Source organism: Sarcophilus harrisii, chromosome 4 (genome assembly GCF_902635505.1).
Source record: "Sarcophilus harrisii chromosome 4, mSarHar1.11, whole genome shotgun sequence".
NCBI lineage: Eukaryota > Metazoa > Chordata > Mammalia > Dasyuromorphia > Dasyuridae > Sarcophilus > Sarcophilus harrisii.
Genome location: NC_045429.1, coordinates 348,876,645 through 348,890,975, shown reverse-complemented (window position 1 = coordinate 348,890,975; position 14,331 = coordinate 348,876,645). Strand labels below are relative to the sequence as shown.

At 46.1% G+C, this 14,331-nt stretch overlaps 1 protein-coding gene across 2 annotated transcripts; it reads right to left on the bottom strand.

The window, feature by feature from the left end:
- Window positions 1–234: 234 nt before the first annotated feature.
- Window positions 235–9,480, bottom strand: DYNLL2 (dynein light chain LC8-type 2). Of its 2 annotated transcripts, none has more exons than XM_031966469.1 (3): window positions 9,113–9,480; window positions 4,908–5,046; window positions 235–2,279 (listed from the first exon to the last, which is right to left on the bottom strand). In XM_031966469.1, exons 2-3 carry the CDS (start codon window positions 5,037–5,039, stop codon window positions 2,142–2,144), a joined length of 270 nt encoding a protein of 89 aa, XP_031822329.1. In that variant the 5' UTR covers window positions 5,040–5,046; window positions 9,113–9,480; the 3' UTR covers window positions 235–2,141. The 2 variants fall into 2 exon arrangements, with proteins under 2 accessions (XP_031822329.1, XP_031822328.1); XM_031966468.1 differs by lacking the exon at window positions 9,113–9,480 and adding an exon at window positions 8,118–8,272.
- Window positions 9,481–14,331: the final 4,851 nt, after the last annotated feature.

Below are 14,331 nucleotides of genomic sequence, written 5' to 3'. Positions count from 1 at the left end.
CAGGGATGAATGTAGTGATCATCCCCACTTAATAAATTCACTCTTAGGTCCTTGAAGACCATCCCCAATCAACAAATACAACCCATTGTAGCTGAGCCCTAGTCAACAGACTCATCCTTCATCTGATTATCCCACCTCCCTTTATTCATTTAAGGAAGAGGAGGAAGACATCCTTCCAACTTGAATCTCAAACTCCCTTTACCCGCTCCATCCCCCCAAAAAACACAAAACAAGTTTGAAGTGCATCAATCAATTTTTAATGTCCAAGAGAGGAATGGAGGCAGAGCAAGGGGGATGAGGAAGGGGGGGGGGGGGCAGCCACCCCTGCTCCAAGAGAATAAAGACAAAAAAAAAGAGATGAACACAAACCAGACACTTTCAATTGGCCTTACAAGTCATCAAAGGGGTAGGGGAAAGGGAGACAACACAAACTCAAACATTTATTAAAAAAAAAAAAAAAATCTAATATCCAAGCAATTTATCACAGACAGCACATCCTTCACTGCCCAGTTTATAATACAAAGAACATCCTATCACTGCCCCCCCCCCCCCCCCCCCCACTCTACCCCCAATGCAGGTTTCCTCTAGCATTGTAAAGAAAGGTGGAAAGCACAGAAGACCAGGGGGAAGGGTAGCCCATTCTGCCAGGACTTAAAAGCTTGAAAAAATGAGCTTCATTCATCCCTAATTCCCCAACATCTACCCCATCCCCAGAACAGTATTTTGGACAAGACACAGAAAGATAAGCAGTTCAAGGCATTAGCTTTCCCTCTCACCCGATTTCACAATTGACCCTCTTTAAGCCTCTACATTCCCCTAAACTGAAGCCCTGTCCCCTCCTCCCATTAGGGTTTCCCCCCTTTATGACTCTCTTCCCCCTTCATCTATGCTGCAAATGAGTTCCCAAAGGAGCTCCCCAAAATCACTTTAACACACCCAAAACCACCAGTTCTGCTCAACCCAGCCCTGAAACACTGGTGTGCACCACCTTAACCAGAGGCTCTGCGTTTCACCAAGTCACACCTTTTGCAGCCTACAACTGAGACCCAGCTCCCAGAATGAGAGTCTAAGACTTCTCTGTTCATCCCATGGATCCCCCACTGGAGACCATCTCCTGCACTAGGAGCTGCAGTGAGCACTGTGCCCAGATTACTCAGCTGCCCCCAAACCCCCTTCACTGTGCCCCTCTATACAGACACACAGACACACACATTCTGTTTCTTTCAAAGACTTTGCAAATACAGAAAGGAGGAAGGTTCAAACCCGATCAAAGTCACTGGAAATTCCCCGGCCCATCAGCTAACAGGGAGGCTAACCTAAGGGAGACTCTTCCAAGGAAGTGGAGGAGTTAATGAGTTGGACATGGCCAGACTGGGGATATGGAATGAGAGAAAATGGAATAATCTTGCCCCTAGCATCCTCCCAATCTGAGCACCAGCAGGAAAAAAAAATAGCCTAATGCACCAAATCCACAAAGACACACACACAAACATACACACCTCTTAGACACTCCCTTAAGCACTAATGAAGACAGCAAGACAAGTCTCTGCCCCCCACCCCCAACCCACCCCACCACAAAGAGTTTCCAGGGCCTCTCTAGAGGATTCTCACCCCCTGCCCAACTCACAATCCAAGAACACTTGGATTCACATTATGGGGAAACCAATGTCCCCTTTTCTTGAGCCCTCCCCCCCATCCCAACCCTAACACATTATCCCCACCCCCCTAGCTTTCCTCAGGCCTTCCAAAGAAGGCACCCATCATGAGAAGGATTAAGTTGAGCACTCCAAAATCCTTGGGGAGAGGGAGGGGTTATTTCTCCTTTTAAGCTTTTTTAGGGGGACGGGAGAATTTGTTTTGAGAGATATTTCCTAGTGCAATACAACCAAAGGGGGGGGAATGTATTTTTTTTTTAAATTAAACAACAGAAAGCAGCCTTCTTCCCCAGGCAACTAAACAGAAGTAGGTTTTTTGTTTTTTGTTTTACTGCAACATATACACATGAAGTCGGGTATACAATCCATGCAGTAGCACAGCCATTGGAGAGGAAATCCTGGTGCCAGCCTTCAGTGCATATAACAGTCCCAGCTCCGCCTGCCACCACCGCTGCCCACCTCCAGCCACCGCCACCACTGCGCCACCTAGCCGGACTTGAAAAGGAGGATTGCAACTTGACCCAAGTAAAAATAGATGAAGTGCTTTGTCTCATGTGTGACGTAGCTGCCAAAATTTCGGCCCACAATACAATGCCACGTGGGGTTATATTTCTTGTCGAATTCCTAAGAGGAAATAAGAGTTGGGGTGGTTAGGGAGGGGCGGGGGGGGAGGAGAGGGGATGAGATCAGGGAAATCTCTTCATCAGTATCTGGGCCCTGGGTAGGTTTAGCTGGTACCTTACCTGACCCCCTACTTACCCATCCACCCCCACTTTCCCTTCCCTACCCCCACCATTGACTTCAGCTCTAAACTGTGAGAGCTCAGGTTCTAAAGTTAACTAGATTCTTCCTCCCTCTTTCATCAATAATGAATCACACTATGGGCTAATTATTCCAGCCCCTGTGGCCTTAGCCACTTTACAGGTAAACATTGGTCATCTTTCTCTTTCTCTACCCCAAACCCTGGTTCCCCTCAAATCTACATTTGGGGAATCTGGAAAGCCAAACAATTTCCCCAAAACATTAAAGCAAGAAATACTTGGACCCTTACTGACTTCCAGAACACAAAATCACCACAGCCTCAAGTTATAAACAGGGTCCCTGAAATTGAGAGATGGAAGGGAGGAATGTATTCCACAGATACTTGGAGACTTGTCTCTCTCTAGGTTCTTTGGTTAAAGTCAACCCCAATAAATCAACTTAAACTCAGTAAGATGTAAATTTTATATTCTAAGAAAATGTAAGCTCCCTGAGGGTAGTTACAGTTTTGCTTTTCTCCTTGTATTCCTAGTACCTAACTCAATATTTTATACATAGTGGGCATATTTCTTTTAACTTAAATTTCTCTTTCAGATGCAGAATCAGGAGCAGGAGCCTAGGAGGAGAAGTCATAAAAATTGAATGATAAAATTTGAATTCATCCTTTCCATGAGCTAAGTTGAAAGGAAAGAGATGTTAACAAGGCAGACAATGTTCTATCTCCTCATCCCAGCAGTTGTTTCAATTGTATAACTGTCTTACTGAAGCATCTTTAGGATATCCTGGAAATCAAGTATGTTTAGGTATATAAGGTCTTTGCACCAAAATTTGGAACTCTGCTCAAATGATCCAGCTGTAGTGGGCAAATTTCCCCACAGCCTGTAGTTCAATCAACTACATTTAAGAGGCAGTAGTATAAAAGAGGTCAATAATTAGGTGACACATTATATAGTACTACACTTGGAGTGAGGAAGGTAAGAGTTCAAATCCAGACTCAGACAATTTACTAGTTGTGTGACTCTAAGCAAGTCAACTCAATCTCCCTCGGTCTCAGTTTCCACATCTGTTAAATAGGGATGACAGCATCTATTTGACAGAATTCTTTTGAGAATCAAATAAGGTAACATATGTAAAAAGCTTTGTGAGCAGCTATCTAAATATTAAATATTTTCACTGTTATCATATAAAGAATACTAGAATAAGGACCGCTAGAAACCTGAATTCTGGTCCCTAATCTGCTACTAAACAAGCAGTGGTAGCCTTGAAGGAAATCATTTCTCTGGGGCCCTATTTCTTCACCCATAAACTGGATAGATTACCATGTCTAAGCTGGAAGGAACTTTAGGGATCATCTGGTTCAATCTTCTCATTTTACAAGAGGAAGAAACTGAGCCTTAGAGGTCAAATAGCATGCCCAAAGTCACACTGCAAGTTAATGGCTGAGCCATGAGATCAGAGCCCTAGTCTCCCCACACCCAACCCAGTAGTCTTCCCAAGCAGATCTAGAATTGGTCTCTAATGTCCCTTCCAGTTCTGCAATACTATTATAAGAGGTCATCCATTCTCAAATGGCACTGGGCCATTTCCCAACTGAGATGTGATATTTTGATCAGAACCTCCACAAAGCATTTCCCCCACTGGTTTCTGTCATAATTTTAAAGGTTATGTTTTCACTTTAGACTATTCAGTAATTGACCACAGGATTCCAATATTTATGCCTTAGTCAAGCACTTAATGATTTCCAAATACACACTTATGAAGCCACTTAAAAGGAATCCTATAATTTGTGTTCCAAATAACCTAACTTCCTCTGACTCTGGAGAGCAAGAAGTAACTGGAATGTGGGAGAAGATCAAACGACTCAGACCAGAAGTGGATCCCAATTCCAGCTTGGTCACCTACTTCCTAATAATCCTTTTGCAAAGGGGAAGACTCCCCCCTTAGTTTACCTGCAATGTAAATTCTCATGCAGGGGAATTGTGAGAAGAGAACAGGCCTTTGAGGTCAGCAACAGTCCTGTCTCTGATATTGATAGTTATCGATCTGAATGGATATGATGATGTTTTGTTTTTCAGTCCTGCCTGACTCTCCATGACCCCATTTGGGGTTTTCTTGGCAGGGATACTAGAGCAGTTTGCCATTTCCTTCTCCAGTTCATTTGACAGATGAGGAACTGAGGCAAACAGGATCACACAGCTATCGAGTATCTGAGGCTGGATTTGAACTCAGGGAGATGTCTTCCTGACACCAGGCCCTATGTTCTACCTACTTCACCACTTAGCTGCGCATTAGATTTCCCTACACCAGTGAAAGCCTAAGTTTGGTGACATTCTATTCCCCCCCCCCCCCCCCCCCTTTCGGGTGGCTCTCTCACAACAGGCAGGATATATATGCATAAATTAATGCTGCTGAGCTGTCTAGCACTCTGGTCTCCAAGCTGCTGGGTCAGCCGCCACATCAGCCCTCAGCTCACCCCCTCTTCCCATGCTGTACCTTCTTGATATAGGCAGCGATGTCCTTCTCTATGTTGTACTTCTCCATAGCCTGCGTTGCACAGTCGACCGCGTCCTGCTGCATGTCCTCAGACATGTCTGCGTTCTTGATTACTGCCTTCCGGTCAGACATGGCGGCACTATAGCAAAAACACATGTGGCAGTCAGTCTGGCTCCTTACTCCACAGCTCTGAGGTCTGAGGGCCTCACTGGGTGCAGAACCTCATTCTAGAAATTCTGAAAACAGGAGAAAACGGCAGCCCGGCATTGATCGGGGGCTTGTAAAATTCTCCCAAACTCAGGTGGCTCATATGACACTAATTCAAAGGAGCAAAGGAATGAGAAACACAATCAACTTTAGAAGTACGTTATTGCAAATACAAAACCAAACCGAAGTCATGCTCTAGAGAGCAAGAGGCAACCAGTATGGGAGAACAAAGAATTTAGAAGCAGAAGTATGTTCCAGTCCTGGTTCTGTCACTGCCTAAGTGACCTGATCGCCTTTCTGGGACTCACATATATAAGCTTTCCTGACCCTGGAGAAAGAGGCAACCAGTATGGGAGAAGAACAAAGCAGAAATGCCTTCCAGTCCTGGCTCTGTCACTGCCTAAGTGACCTGATCGCCTTTCTGGGACTCACATATATAAGCTTTCCTGACCCTGGAGAAAGAGGCAACCAGTATGGGAGAAGAACAAAGCAAAAATGCCTTCCAGTCCTGGCTCTGTCACTGCTTAAGTGACCTGATCGCCTTTCTGGGACTCACATATATAAGCTTTCCTGACCCTGGAGAAAGAGGCAACCAGTATGGGAGAAGAACAAAGCAGAAATGCCTTCCAGTCCTGGTTCTGTCACTGCCTAAGTGACCTGGATCGCCTTTCTGGGACTCACATATATAAGCTTTCCTGACCCTGGAGAAAGAGGCAACCAGTATGGGAGAAGAACAAAGCAGAAATGCCTTCCAGTCCTGGCTCTGTCACTGCCTAAGTGACCTGATCGCCTTTCTGGGACTCACATATATAAGCTTTCCTGACCCTGGAGAAAGAGGCAACCAGTATGGGAGAAGAACAAAGCAGAAATGCCTTCCAGTCCTGGCTCTGTCACTGCCTAAGTGACCTGATCGCCTTTCTGGGACTCAGTTTCCTCATCTGTAAAATGATGGGGTTGGAGCAGTCTTTTTCCATCTCTCAATCATATGCTTCCCATTTTAGCAGGCAAGAGGCTTGGAAGACTCAGACTCAGGACCATGTGCCAGCCTCCCACTCAAACCTTGTAGTACTTTGAATTCTCCTTTGACCCTTTTCCACCCTCCCTAGCAGGAGGTGTATCCACTCCAGCATGGTCCAGTGGTTTAGTACTTTGGTCTCAACTCTACCATTGATTTCCCCATATGATTTCAGCAAAAAGGTTTCACTTTGGTCTCAGTTTTTATATCTACCAAGGGGTTCTAATGTTCCTCCTCTCCTCAAAGTTAGACTAAAACACTTTGTTTCAATAAAAACTAAGTGGAGAAAATAATGATAGATATGTAGATGACCTGTGGATGTAGATAGTACCTTATAGGTGGCACATCAATAGGAAAAATTATTATTTTAATGTTCCTCCTGTCAAAAAATAACAACAACAACAACAAAAAAAACCTCTGATAGCATCCTAGAATACACAAACCCAGAGTTTACCCCCTGATTCAGACATAAAAGAAAAACCACCAGAGGGCACCCAGGCTTCTTTGCCAATAAAATCAAAGAGGAAAAGACATTTAGGTGAAACTCCAACAACCTTCCCACTCTCCTCTCTTCCCTACTTCCCCTTACCCCAATATTACATCTAACACCAAGCCATGGAGATCCCACTGTTGGAGCTTTCCCCCCTTGGCCTGACATCCAATGTGCTGAGTAAAAGTAGTTTCTCATCCTACCCTCATTCTACCTTGGGCATGCAAAGGAGACCTGAACAGTGAGAAGAACTACATTAGTCTCCTCAAAACCAGAGATCTATAAATTCATTGATCTCTAGGCCTATCTTCTGCCCATCCCCTTCCCACCCCTTGACTTGGCCTATAGCAAAAGCAAACAACAATCTCTCATTTGGTAGTGTAGGAAAGATACAATTGCCACAGCTTCAGTGGTAGTGAATGATACCGAAGCGTCTGAAGTAGAGCTCTTCCACCTGGAGGTAAGGTGATTCAGGCAATAGGAGCTTAACTCCCACCCCCCTCCCCAAGACAGCAGTGCCTGGGAGGCACAACCTAGTTGTAGGAAAAGGCCAGGAGACAAGGGTTCCATTCTGAAACACAGAACATTCTTTCCTTCCTTCATATAAACCTGGCCAAGGCTGCCTCCTTCATCCCATTCCCATCATGACCTTGGGAATTCCCTTCATTTTATTTGAACCTTCCCATTTCTCAGATCAGTTAGGTATATAAAATACTATGTAGTTGTAACTATTCCAAAGAAAGGTAATTTCCCATTATCCTCATCATTCCTGATTCATAGGAAAGATAACAAGGGAAGCAGATAAGGAAAGCACTAGGGAATAAAATTTGGATGTAAATCCCAGTAGTATTGCCTGGTAGTCTGCTCATTCTAAATTTATTTATTCAGAGTTACTATAAGGAGAGCCAGTTTACAAAACCTAAAAGGGGAGGGTGAAGGGGTACAAATCTGGATGTTTTATCTAGAAATTTCACCTGCTCCCCCGTCTGCTCCCCAAAGTCCCAAGGAACAACTTTGTTACAGTAATTAAAACCCCAGCCTACTCTCCAGAAAAGAGCCAGCCAGTTACATAATGTCAGTCTTGTGACTACAATGCCACAATTATTCCCCCTCCCCATATCCCCCTACACATACAAGCCAGAGTCCAGCCTAACCTCTCTCGATTCAAGAAAGACCCTGTCCTCAAAATGGAAAAAGGGATGGATTAGGACTCAAAAGGAAACCAAGAAGATGTGAGTCGTTAGTTTTTTTTTAAGAGAAACAATTAGGGGCAGGGGCTTGCAGGCCAACTCCCTTTAACCCTCACCCTCCATTTTGCATCGGGTAGATGCAGTTTTAAGAGACTGTCGGAGCTTCCCAGCTCCCTCGATACCATCTATTTCTCCCGAGGAGCTCCCCCTCTTGACCCCCCCCCCCCCCCCCCCCCCCCCCCCCCCCCCCCCCCCCCCCCCCCATCTGCTGCCTGGAGATCTTGTTCCTTTTCCCTGCTCTTTCTTACCTAGGGGTTGGGTCTCCAAAAGGGGATGGCTGAAGGGCAAGTCCTGCTTTCCTTCCGGGCCAAACCCTGCCGGGTCTGCAGGGCCGGGCGGCCGAGGCTCCCTCCCCCCACCCCCATGGGCCTGGAGCTGCACCGGGAGTGACTGGGCGTCCTCTCTGCAGGAAGGACACCCCGGAGGGGGGCAGCATCGGGAGCCGCGTCACGCCCGGTGCCCTCTCCCCCTCCCCCCTGCCGGGGCCCCCAAGCGCCAGGGAACGGGAAGCCTACGGGGTGGGCGGGGGAGCACCTCGCAGACTAGGGGCGCCTCCCACGTGAGAGGCCGGGCTGCCGAGTACGGGGGACTCCCATCCTCCATTCCCCGCCGGGCCGGCCCGGGAGCAATGCAAAGCCAGAAGGCGGCCATCCCCCCCTCCGCGCCGGGCAGGGGCTGGGGCAGCGCCGCTGCAGGCCAAGGTTAAGGAAGGAGGAGAGCAGCGTTGCAAGCTCCGCGGAGCTAATACTACCGCTCCGGGAGGTTCAGGGAGCGGCAAGCCAGGCCTCAGATTCCTCCTTCCAGCCCCAGCCCCTCTCCATCCTCCTCCCCCCTCCCTTCTTTGCTGGATAATAAAGGTGGGGCTAGGAGGCATTGTGGGAAGCAACAGCAGGCGCCGCAGAGGGCAAAGCAGCTAGGCGGCCTCCAAACTGGCCCAAGGAGCCTCCTCGGGCCCCGGAGGGGCAGGACGTGGGGGAGGTGGGAAGGGAGCGAGGAGGAGACTCCGGGCCAGAGGTGCCCGGGGCCCCGTCCCTTAGCCTGAGGCCGCCACCTGCCCTCCCCTCCCGCCTCTACCCGGCGCCCCAAGCAGCCAGCTCCAAATCCCCACCCATCAGGCCGCCAGTTTGGATCGGTTCCCTCCCCCAGGTCTCCCTCGGGAGCCCCCTCCCCCATGCACGCACCTCGCCGAGCACACTTCCCCTCCCCCTCCTTCCCGGGCACATCCCCCGGCCCAACCGCTCACCTTCACAGTGACAAGTCCTCGCACGCAGCCCCCTCGAGGGAGCAAAAGCCAAAGGCGGTAGGCTAGGGAGCCGACGCGGGGGAGGGGGGTGGGGACGGGGAAGGGGGACGGGGGCGGTGTCCCCTTTGCTGCTCCTGCAGCCGCCGCCGCCGCCGCAGGTGGCTCAGCTCCAGCGCCCCGCGGCCCCGGCCCCGGCCCCGTGCGCGCAGTCCTTACTTCCTAGCTGGTTTCCTCCGATCCCTCCCGCGCCCGCTCTCGCTCCCTCTCTCTCTCTCTCTCTCTCTCTCTCTCTCCCTCGGTGGGTAGGTAGCTCCCACGCTAGCACAGCTCCCTCGGATCTGCTCTGCTCTGCTGCTGAGCTCCGGCTGGCGCGCTGCCCCCCCCAGAAATAGAACCCCGCCCCTACCCCCCACCCCTCCCCACGCGCTGTCGCCGGGCCTCCCCATTGGCTGCGCCAGCCCGGCCCCGCACTGCGGGCTTCTCCCCGCGCCGCTCTCGCCCCACATCTTGTTTCCTCCCACAATGCCCCTGGGCAGAAGGAGAGATTGGGATGGGGAGGGCTGGTTTAAGGAGGGACTGGGGGTGGGGAGGGAGAGACACCTTAGAGCGGAGGGAAGGTGGGAAGGAGAGACGGTCTTTGACCATTAGAAGGAAAGGCTGAAAACCTACAGACGGTATCGAAGGAAGTTCCAGACCTGTTAAGAAATAAGCCCTCACCCACTCCTAGAGAAAATTGGGTTGGAGACCCCAACTATAGGGGGGGAAACAGGGATGCACCTGTGGAAAAGGAGAGAACCGCCTCACAGAGGGGGATGGGGCACAAACAATCAAAAGTCCCCTTTTCCCTCCATGCCTTGGGAGGCCCGTGCTGCCCGCCCCCCCAGCCCTTTTCCCCTTTGCGCTTGAGGCAAGGACGGGGAGCTCGACTGCACAATGCCCTCTGGCCACCCAGGAGAAACATCTTTGCTCGTGGCTTATATTTGTCCGTCAGACTTGCAGGCTGGACACGCATGGGCAAAAATGTCCCACGAGTTTGGATTCGGGATCCCAGGCTCCTCTCCCCGGACCATTTTTTTCCTTCCAGCAGTGATGCCCCTTCCCAGAAGCCAAGGAAGCGGTTCTGGGCCAATGAATCAGGCACACCAGGAAGAAAATGGTCAAAGCTTTTGGCTGTGAAGTTAGCCGAGGAGGGTTGGGTGAGAGAGGGATGACAAGGCTGAATAGTGTGTGGCTGCCTGGCTGAAGCAACTCTACTGGCAAAGATGGGGTGTGTACCCAGGGTGCTCAAAGAGAAGAGCTGGAAAGCCTTTTTTTTTTCTTTTCTTAGGTCTGTTTCATCCAGTGGCTATGTCTGTGGAGTGAAAGTAGGGGAGGTTCCTTTCCAAGCGTGAGATCATGTCCATTCCCCGTCTGCCAGCTAATTTCCAAACTGGGAAAATGAGATTCAACCCTTAAGTGTGAAATGAACAAGGAGAATATATTAAGTTGATAAATTTCCCAATTATGTATATTTCTTTATATGTACATCATGTGTGTATATATGAATGTATAGCATCGTTGGCATGTTGTTTCCTTTATTAAATTGTGAGTTCCTGGAAGATAAGGCCTTTCTTTGTATCCTAGCACTTAATATAATATAAGGCCATATAATAGCTTATATATATATATATATATGCACATAATATAAGCCCATATAGTAGGGGCTTAATAAATGCTTCTTATTGACTTTCTCACTACAGAATATGGGTTTCTGTGGGAGATCTCCACATGGCACGACCACTGCTTCCCTCTAAAAAAAAGAAAGATTAAAAACAAAGGGGGAGTGACTGGAACTTTTATTCCAGGAGCTCCTTTCCCCCTCTCCATAAAACTGAACTAAGAGACCTGCTCTCTGCCTTGATTTTTCTTATACCTTAAGAAGACAGAGTAAAATACAACTGAATGACCCTTAATTCTAGTGTGAGGGATGAGGAGTTGGGGGTGGAGGTGAATCTGTACCACCAAGACTACTTTCATGCAAGGAACAGTTGGTGGTGTGTTGAGACAGATGCACATGGCAGAGGTAGACATTACACAAGGCTTGAAAGGAGAAATCCTGAGTGGACTTCCCCAGCTCTACAAACAGAAGCAATCAGGGCACTTAAAGATTTTCTGTAGAAAGATATAGCTAAAACAGTCAAGTGCATGCCTAATTATAATAAGGTTAAGTGTTTGTGAATCCCAAACTCCCATATGGAAGAGGAGGGATCCTGAGTTCCCTATACAGCATGATTGCAGAATCTAGAGAAAGGCTTCCTAGACAGCACTTTTTGGGTGATAGAGTTCTGATGCTAGACTTTCTAGAATATAGGTTCCTAACTTTTGGGGTATCACAAATCCCTTTGGCATAGTCTAGTGAAACTATAGACCCATTGTCAGAGTAATAGTTTTATTTTTAAATTTTTATCTAAATAGTATTTGATTTTTCCCAACTACATATAAAGATACTCTTCAATATTCATTTTATTAAGATTTTGAGCTCCAAATTTTTCTGCCACCATCTACCACCATCCCTCCCTCTTTCCAAGATAGCAAGCAGATATAGGAAAATAGTGTTTTTAAATACATAAACTAAAATACATAGGATTATAAAGGAAACTAATTATATTAAAGTGTAGTTATAAGTTTAAAAAATTAAGAATCCCTATTCTACAGAGAAAAAAAGGATTTCCCGGGGCAGCATGCTACCTGGAGAAAGGATTACTTGCATTGGTCCTACACAATATCTTACTTAAGAGCAAAGCCTGTACATCATTTGGACAATGTAGTTATAATGGTAAGAAGGTTACCTGCAGCAGAGCCCAAAATAATAAACCGTAAGAAGATGCTTCAAATCTAGGGGAAACCTTCTGCAGGAAGGAGGAAGGCACCAGAATGTTAGAGTTGCCTTGATAGCCACCCCAAATTCAGTTCCTTTCTATGGCAAGCTCACATGCTATTTTGAATGCCCCCCTATTAGAATATGAGCTCCTTTACAGCCAAGACTATCTTGCCTTTCTATTTGAATCCCCAGCACTAAGCACCCTGAACTTTACAAACAGTAGGCATTTAATAAACACTTTTTCATTCATTCAGTATCTTTTTATAGGCCTTTCTTTTAAATCTTACTTTGAGCTTACTGTGAGCTATTCTCTTACCTCAAAGCATATATGAGGGACAGAGGAAAAAAAATTTGATCATTCAATTGAAGAGTGGGAAAATCTATAAGTGGAATCTCATCCTTGATGCCGTAGCCACAGCTTGTCTCCAGTACAATCACACTTACTCTTATCCTCCAACTCTTCCCTCAGTATGCCTTCTTCCTCTACTAGGCAAGTCCCCACTTGTGAATCAGTTCCTCAGAGCTCCAGATTTCCAACAGAAGAAGTTGCACAGGGGCTAGCACCTGCAATTCTGCACATATGCCCCCACACATACTTCCCCTTTCCATTCCCATTCACCTCATGACTGTGAAGGCACTTGGGGGCATTGAATAATGACCAAAGACCAAAAATGACAAAGGTAATGACCAACAGCCCTACCTCTGTCATTTTTGGTGAAACACCGTGACTTACACAGTATAAATGGAAAATCTGGGCTGTGATCTGCATCAAAAATAATTAAATTTTCTTTCAAAAACAAACCAGCCCCCTTTTAAACTTCCTTATTACCTCAGTAGGAACCACTATCTTTCCAATCACACAGGCATCCAAATATCCATATCATAAACTGTCAGATGAAATAGATAGGAGGTTGGACTTGGAGTAAGTTAGGAGAACCTGTGTTCAAATGTGACCTCAAATACTAACTGAGGAAGTCATTTGACCTCTCTCAGCCTCAGTTTCCTTATCTGTAAAATGAGGATAATAAAATCACCTACTTCACTGAGTTATGAGGATTAAAGGAGATGAGAAAACACAAAAAGTGCATTAAAAACTTTAAAAGGCTATTATAAATAAATAAATGTCAGCTATCATCACCATTACAATAGTTATATCTAGTTACATCTTATTGTTCTACCTCTATATCTTTCATATCTATTCCTTTTTCTCTACTCATAAAGCTGACACCCAATCTCTTGTCTATTGTTATTTGTGTTATTAGCACCTCTTCTTTTTATTGTTTAGCTATTTTGTTAATAAGCCTCTCTCTACTTCAAGTCTCTCTTCTCTCCACCTTATCCTCCATGCAACTGGAATGCCAAAGTGATTTTTCCAAACACTTAGATTTAACCATGTCATTTCCCTACTAAATAAATTCCATTAGATTTCATTATTGACTCTAAGATCAAATATTATTTCCTCTTTATCTCTTATTTTTCAGTTTTTTTATATGTTATAAAGCAGTCAACAAAAACATTGGGACCACATCCTCCAAAAATGTTGTACCAATGGGAATAGATCAAAAAAAGATTAGAGACAATTGCTCAAACCATCCATATTGTTAGGTGGTACAGTGCATAGAGGACAATAGCAATCCATCATTTCTCTAACCATCCATGTTACTACTTTGAATGCCTGAGTGGGAGCTAGGAACACCTTTTTGGGCCATATATGGAAAACCTAGACATGAGTTACATACTTTTGTTGTTGTTCTGTCATTTTCAATGTCTGACTCTTCTGTGTGACCCTACTTAGAGTTTTCTTGGCAAGGATATTGGAGTGATTTGTCATTTTCTTCTCCAATGCATTTTACTAGGCAAACTAGGTTAAGTGACTTGCCCAGAGTCACACAATAAGAAAGTGCCTGGGGTTGGATTTGAACTCATTTTCCTGACTTCAGAGCTGATGCTCTAACTACTGCGCCACTCAATATATTAGATTATTTTCTTGGAACAATTCCCAAAAGATCAACAAATCAAAAAAAAATGTTTAACTTTCATTATATCAAGCCCCCAGGATCTGGCTCAGTCTGTATGAACCCAGAGTTCTTGGGAAGCCTTGGACTATAAATTACAGGAGTTATTAGTCAGGAAAAGCAAGGATTTGGGGAGTACAGTGGCGGGGCAAGAAGGGTATAGAAAGGTTGATAGGAAAAAGCTTTAATGTAACTCCTATATCATTCCTTTTAACAAGCATTATTCCCATCTTACTGAACCATTGAAGAAATAAACACAAGTCAACAAGTATTATCGAGTATAAAATGCTGTGTTGTCTCAGATAAAGTCATTTCTCTTCCATTCATAGACCCCAGGATTCATC

Bases quoted from the DNA above. Each gene is read 5' to 3' on its own strand.
- DYNLL2 (XM_031966469.1), bottom strand. From the start codon at position 5,039: ATGTCTGACCGGAAGGCAGTAATCAAGAACGCAGACATGTCTGAGGAC. The intron at 2,280-4,907 runs GTACAGCATGGG...ATTTCCTCTTAG, and splicing joins TCGCTGCCTATATCAAGAAG to GAATTCGACAAGAAATATAA.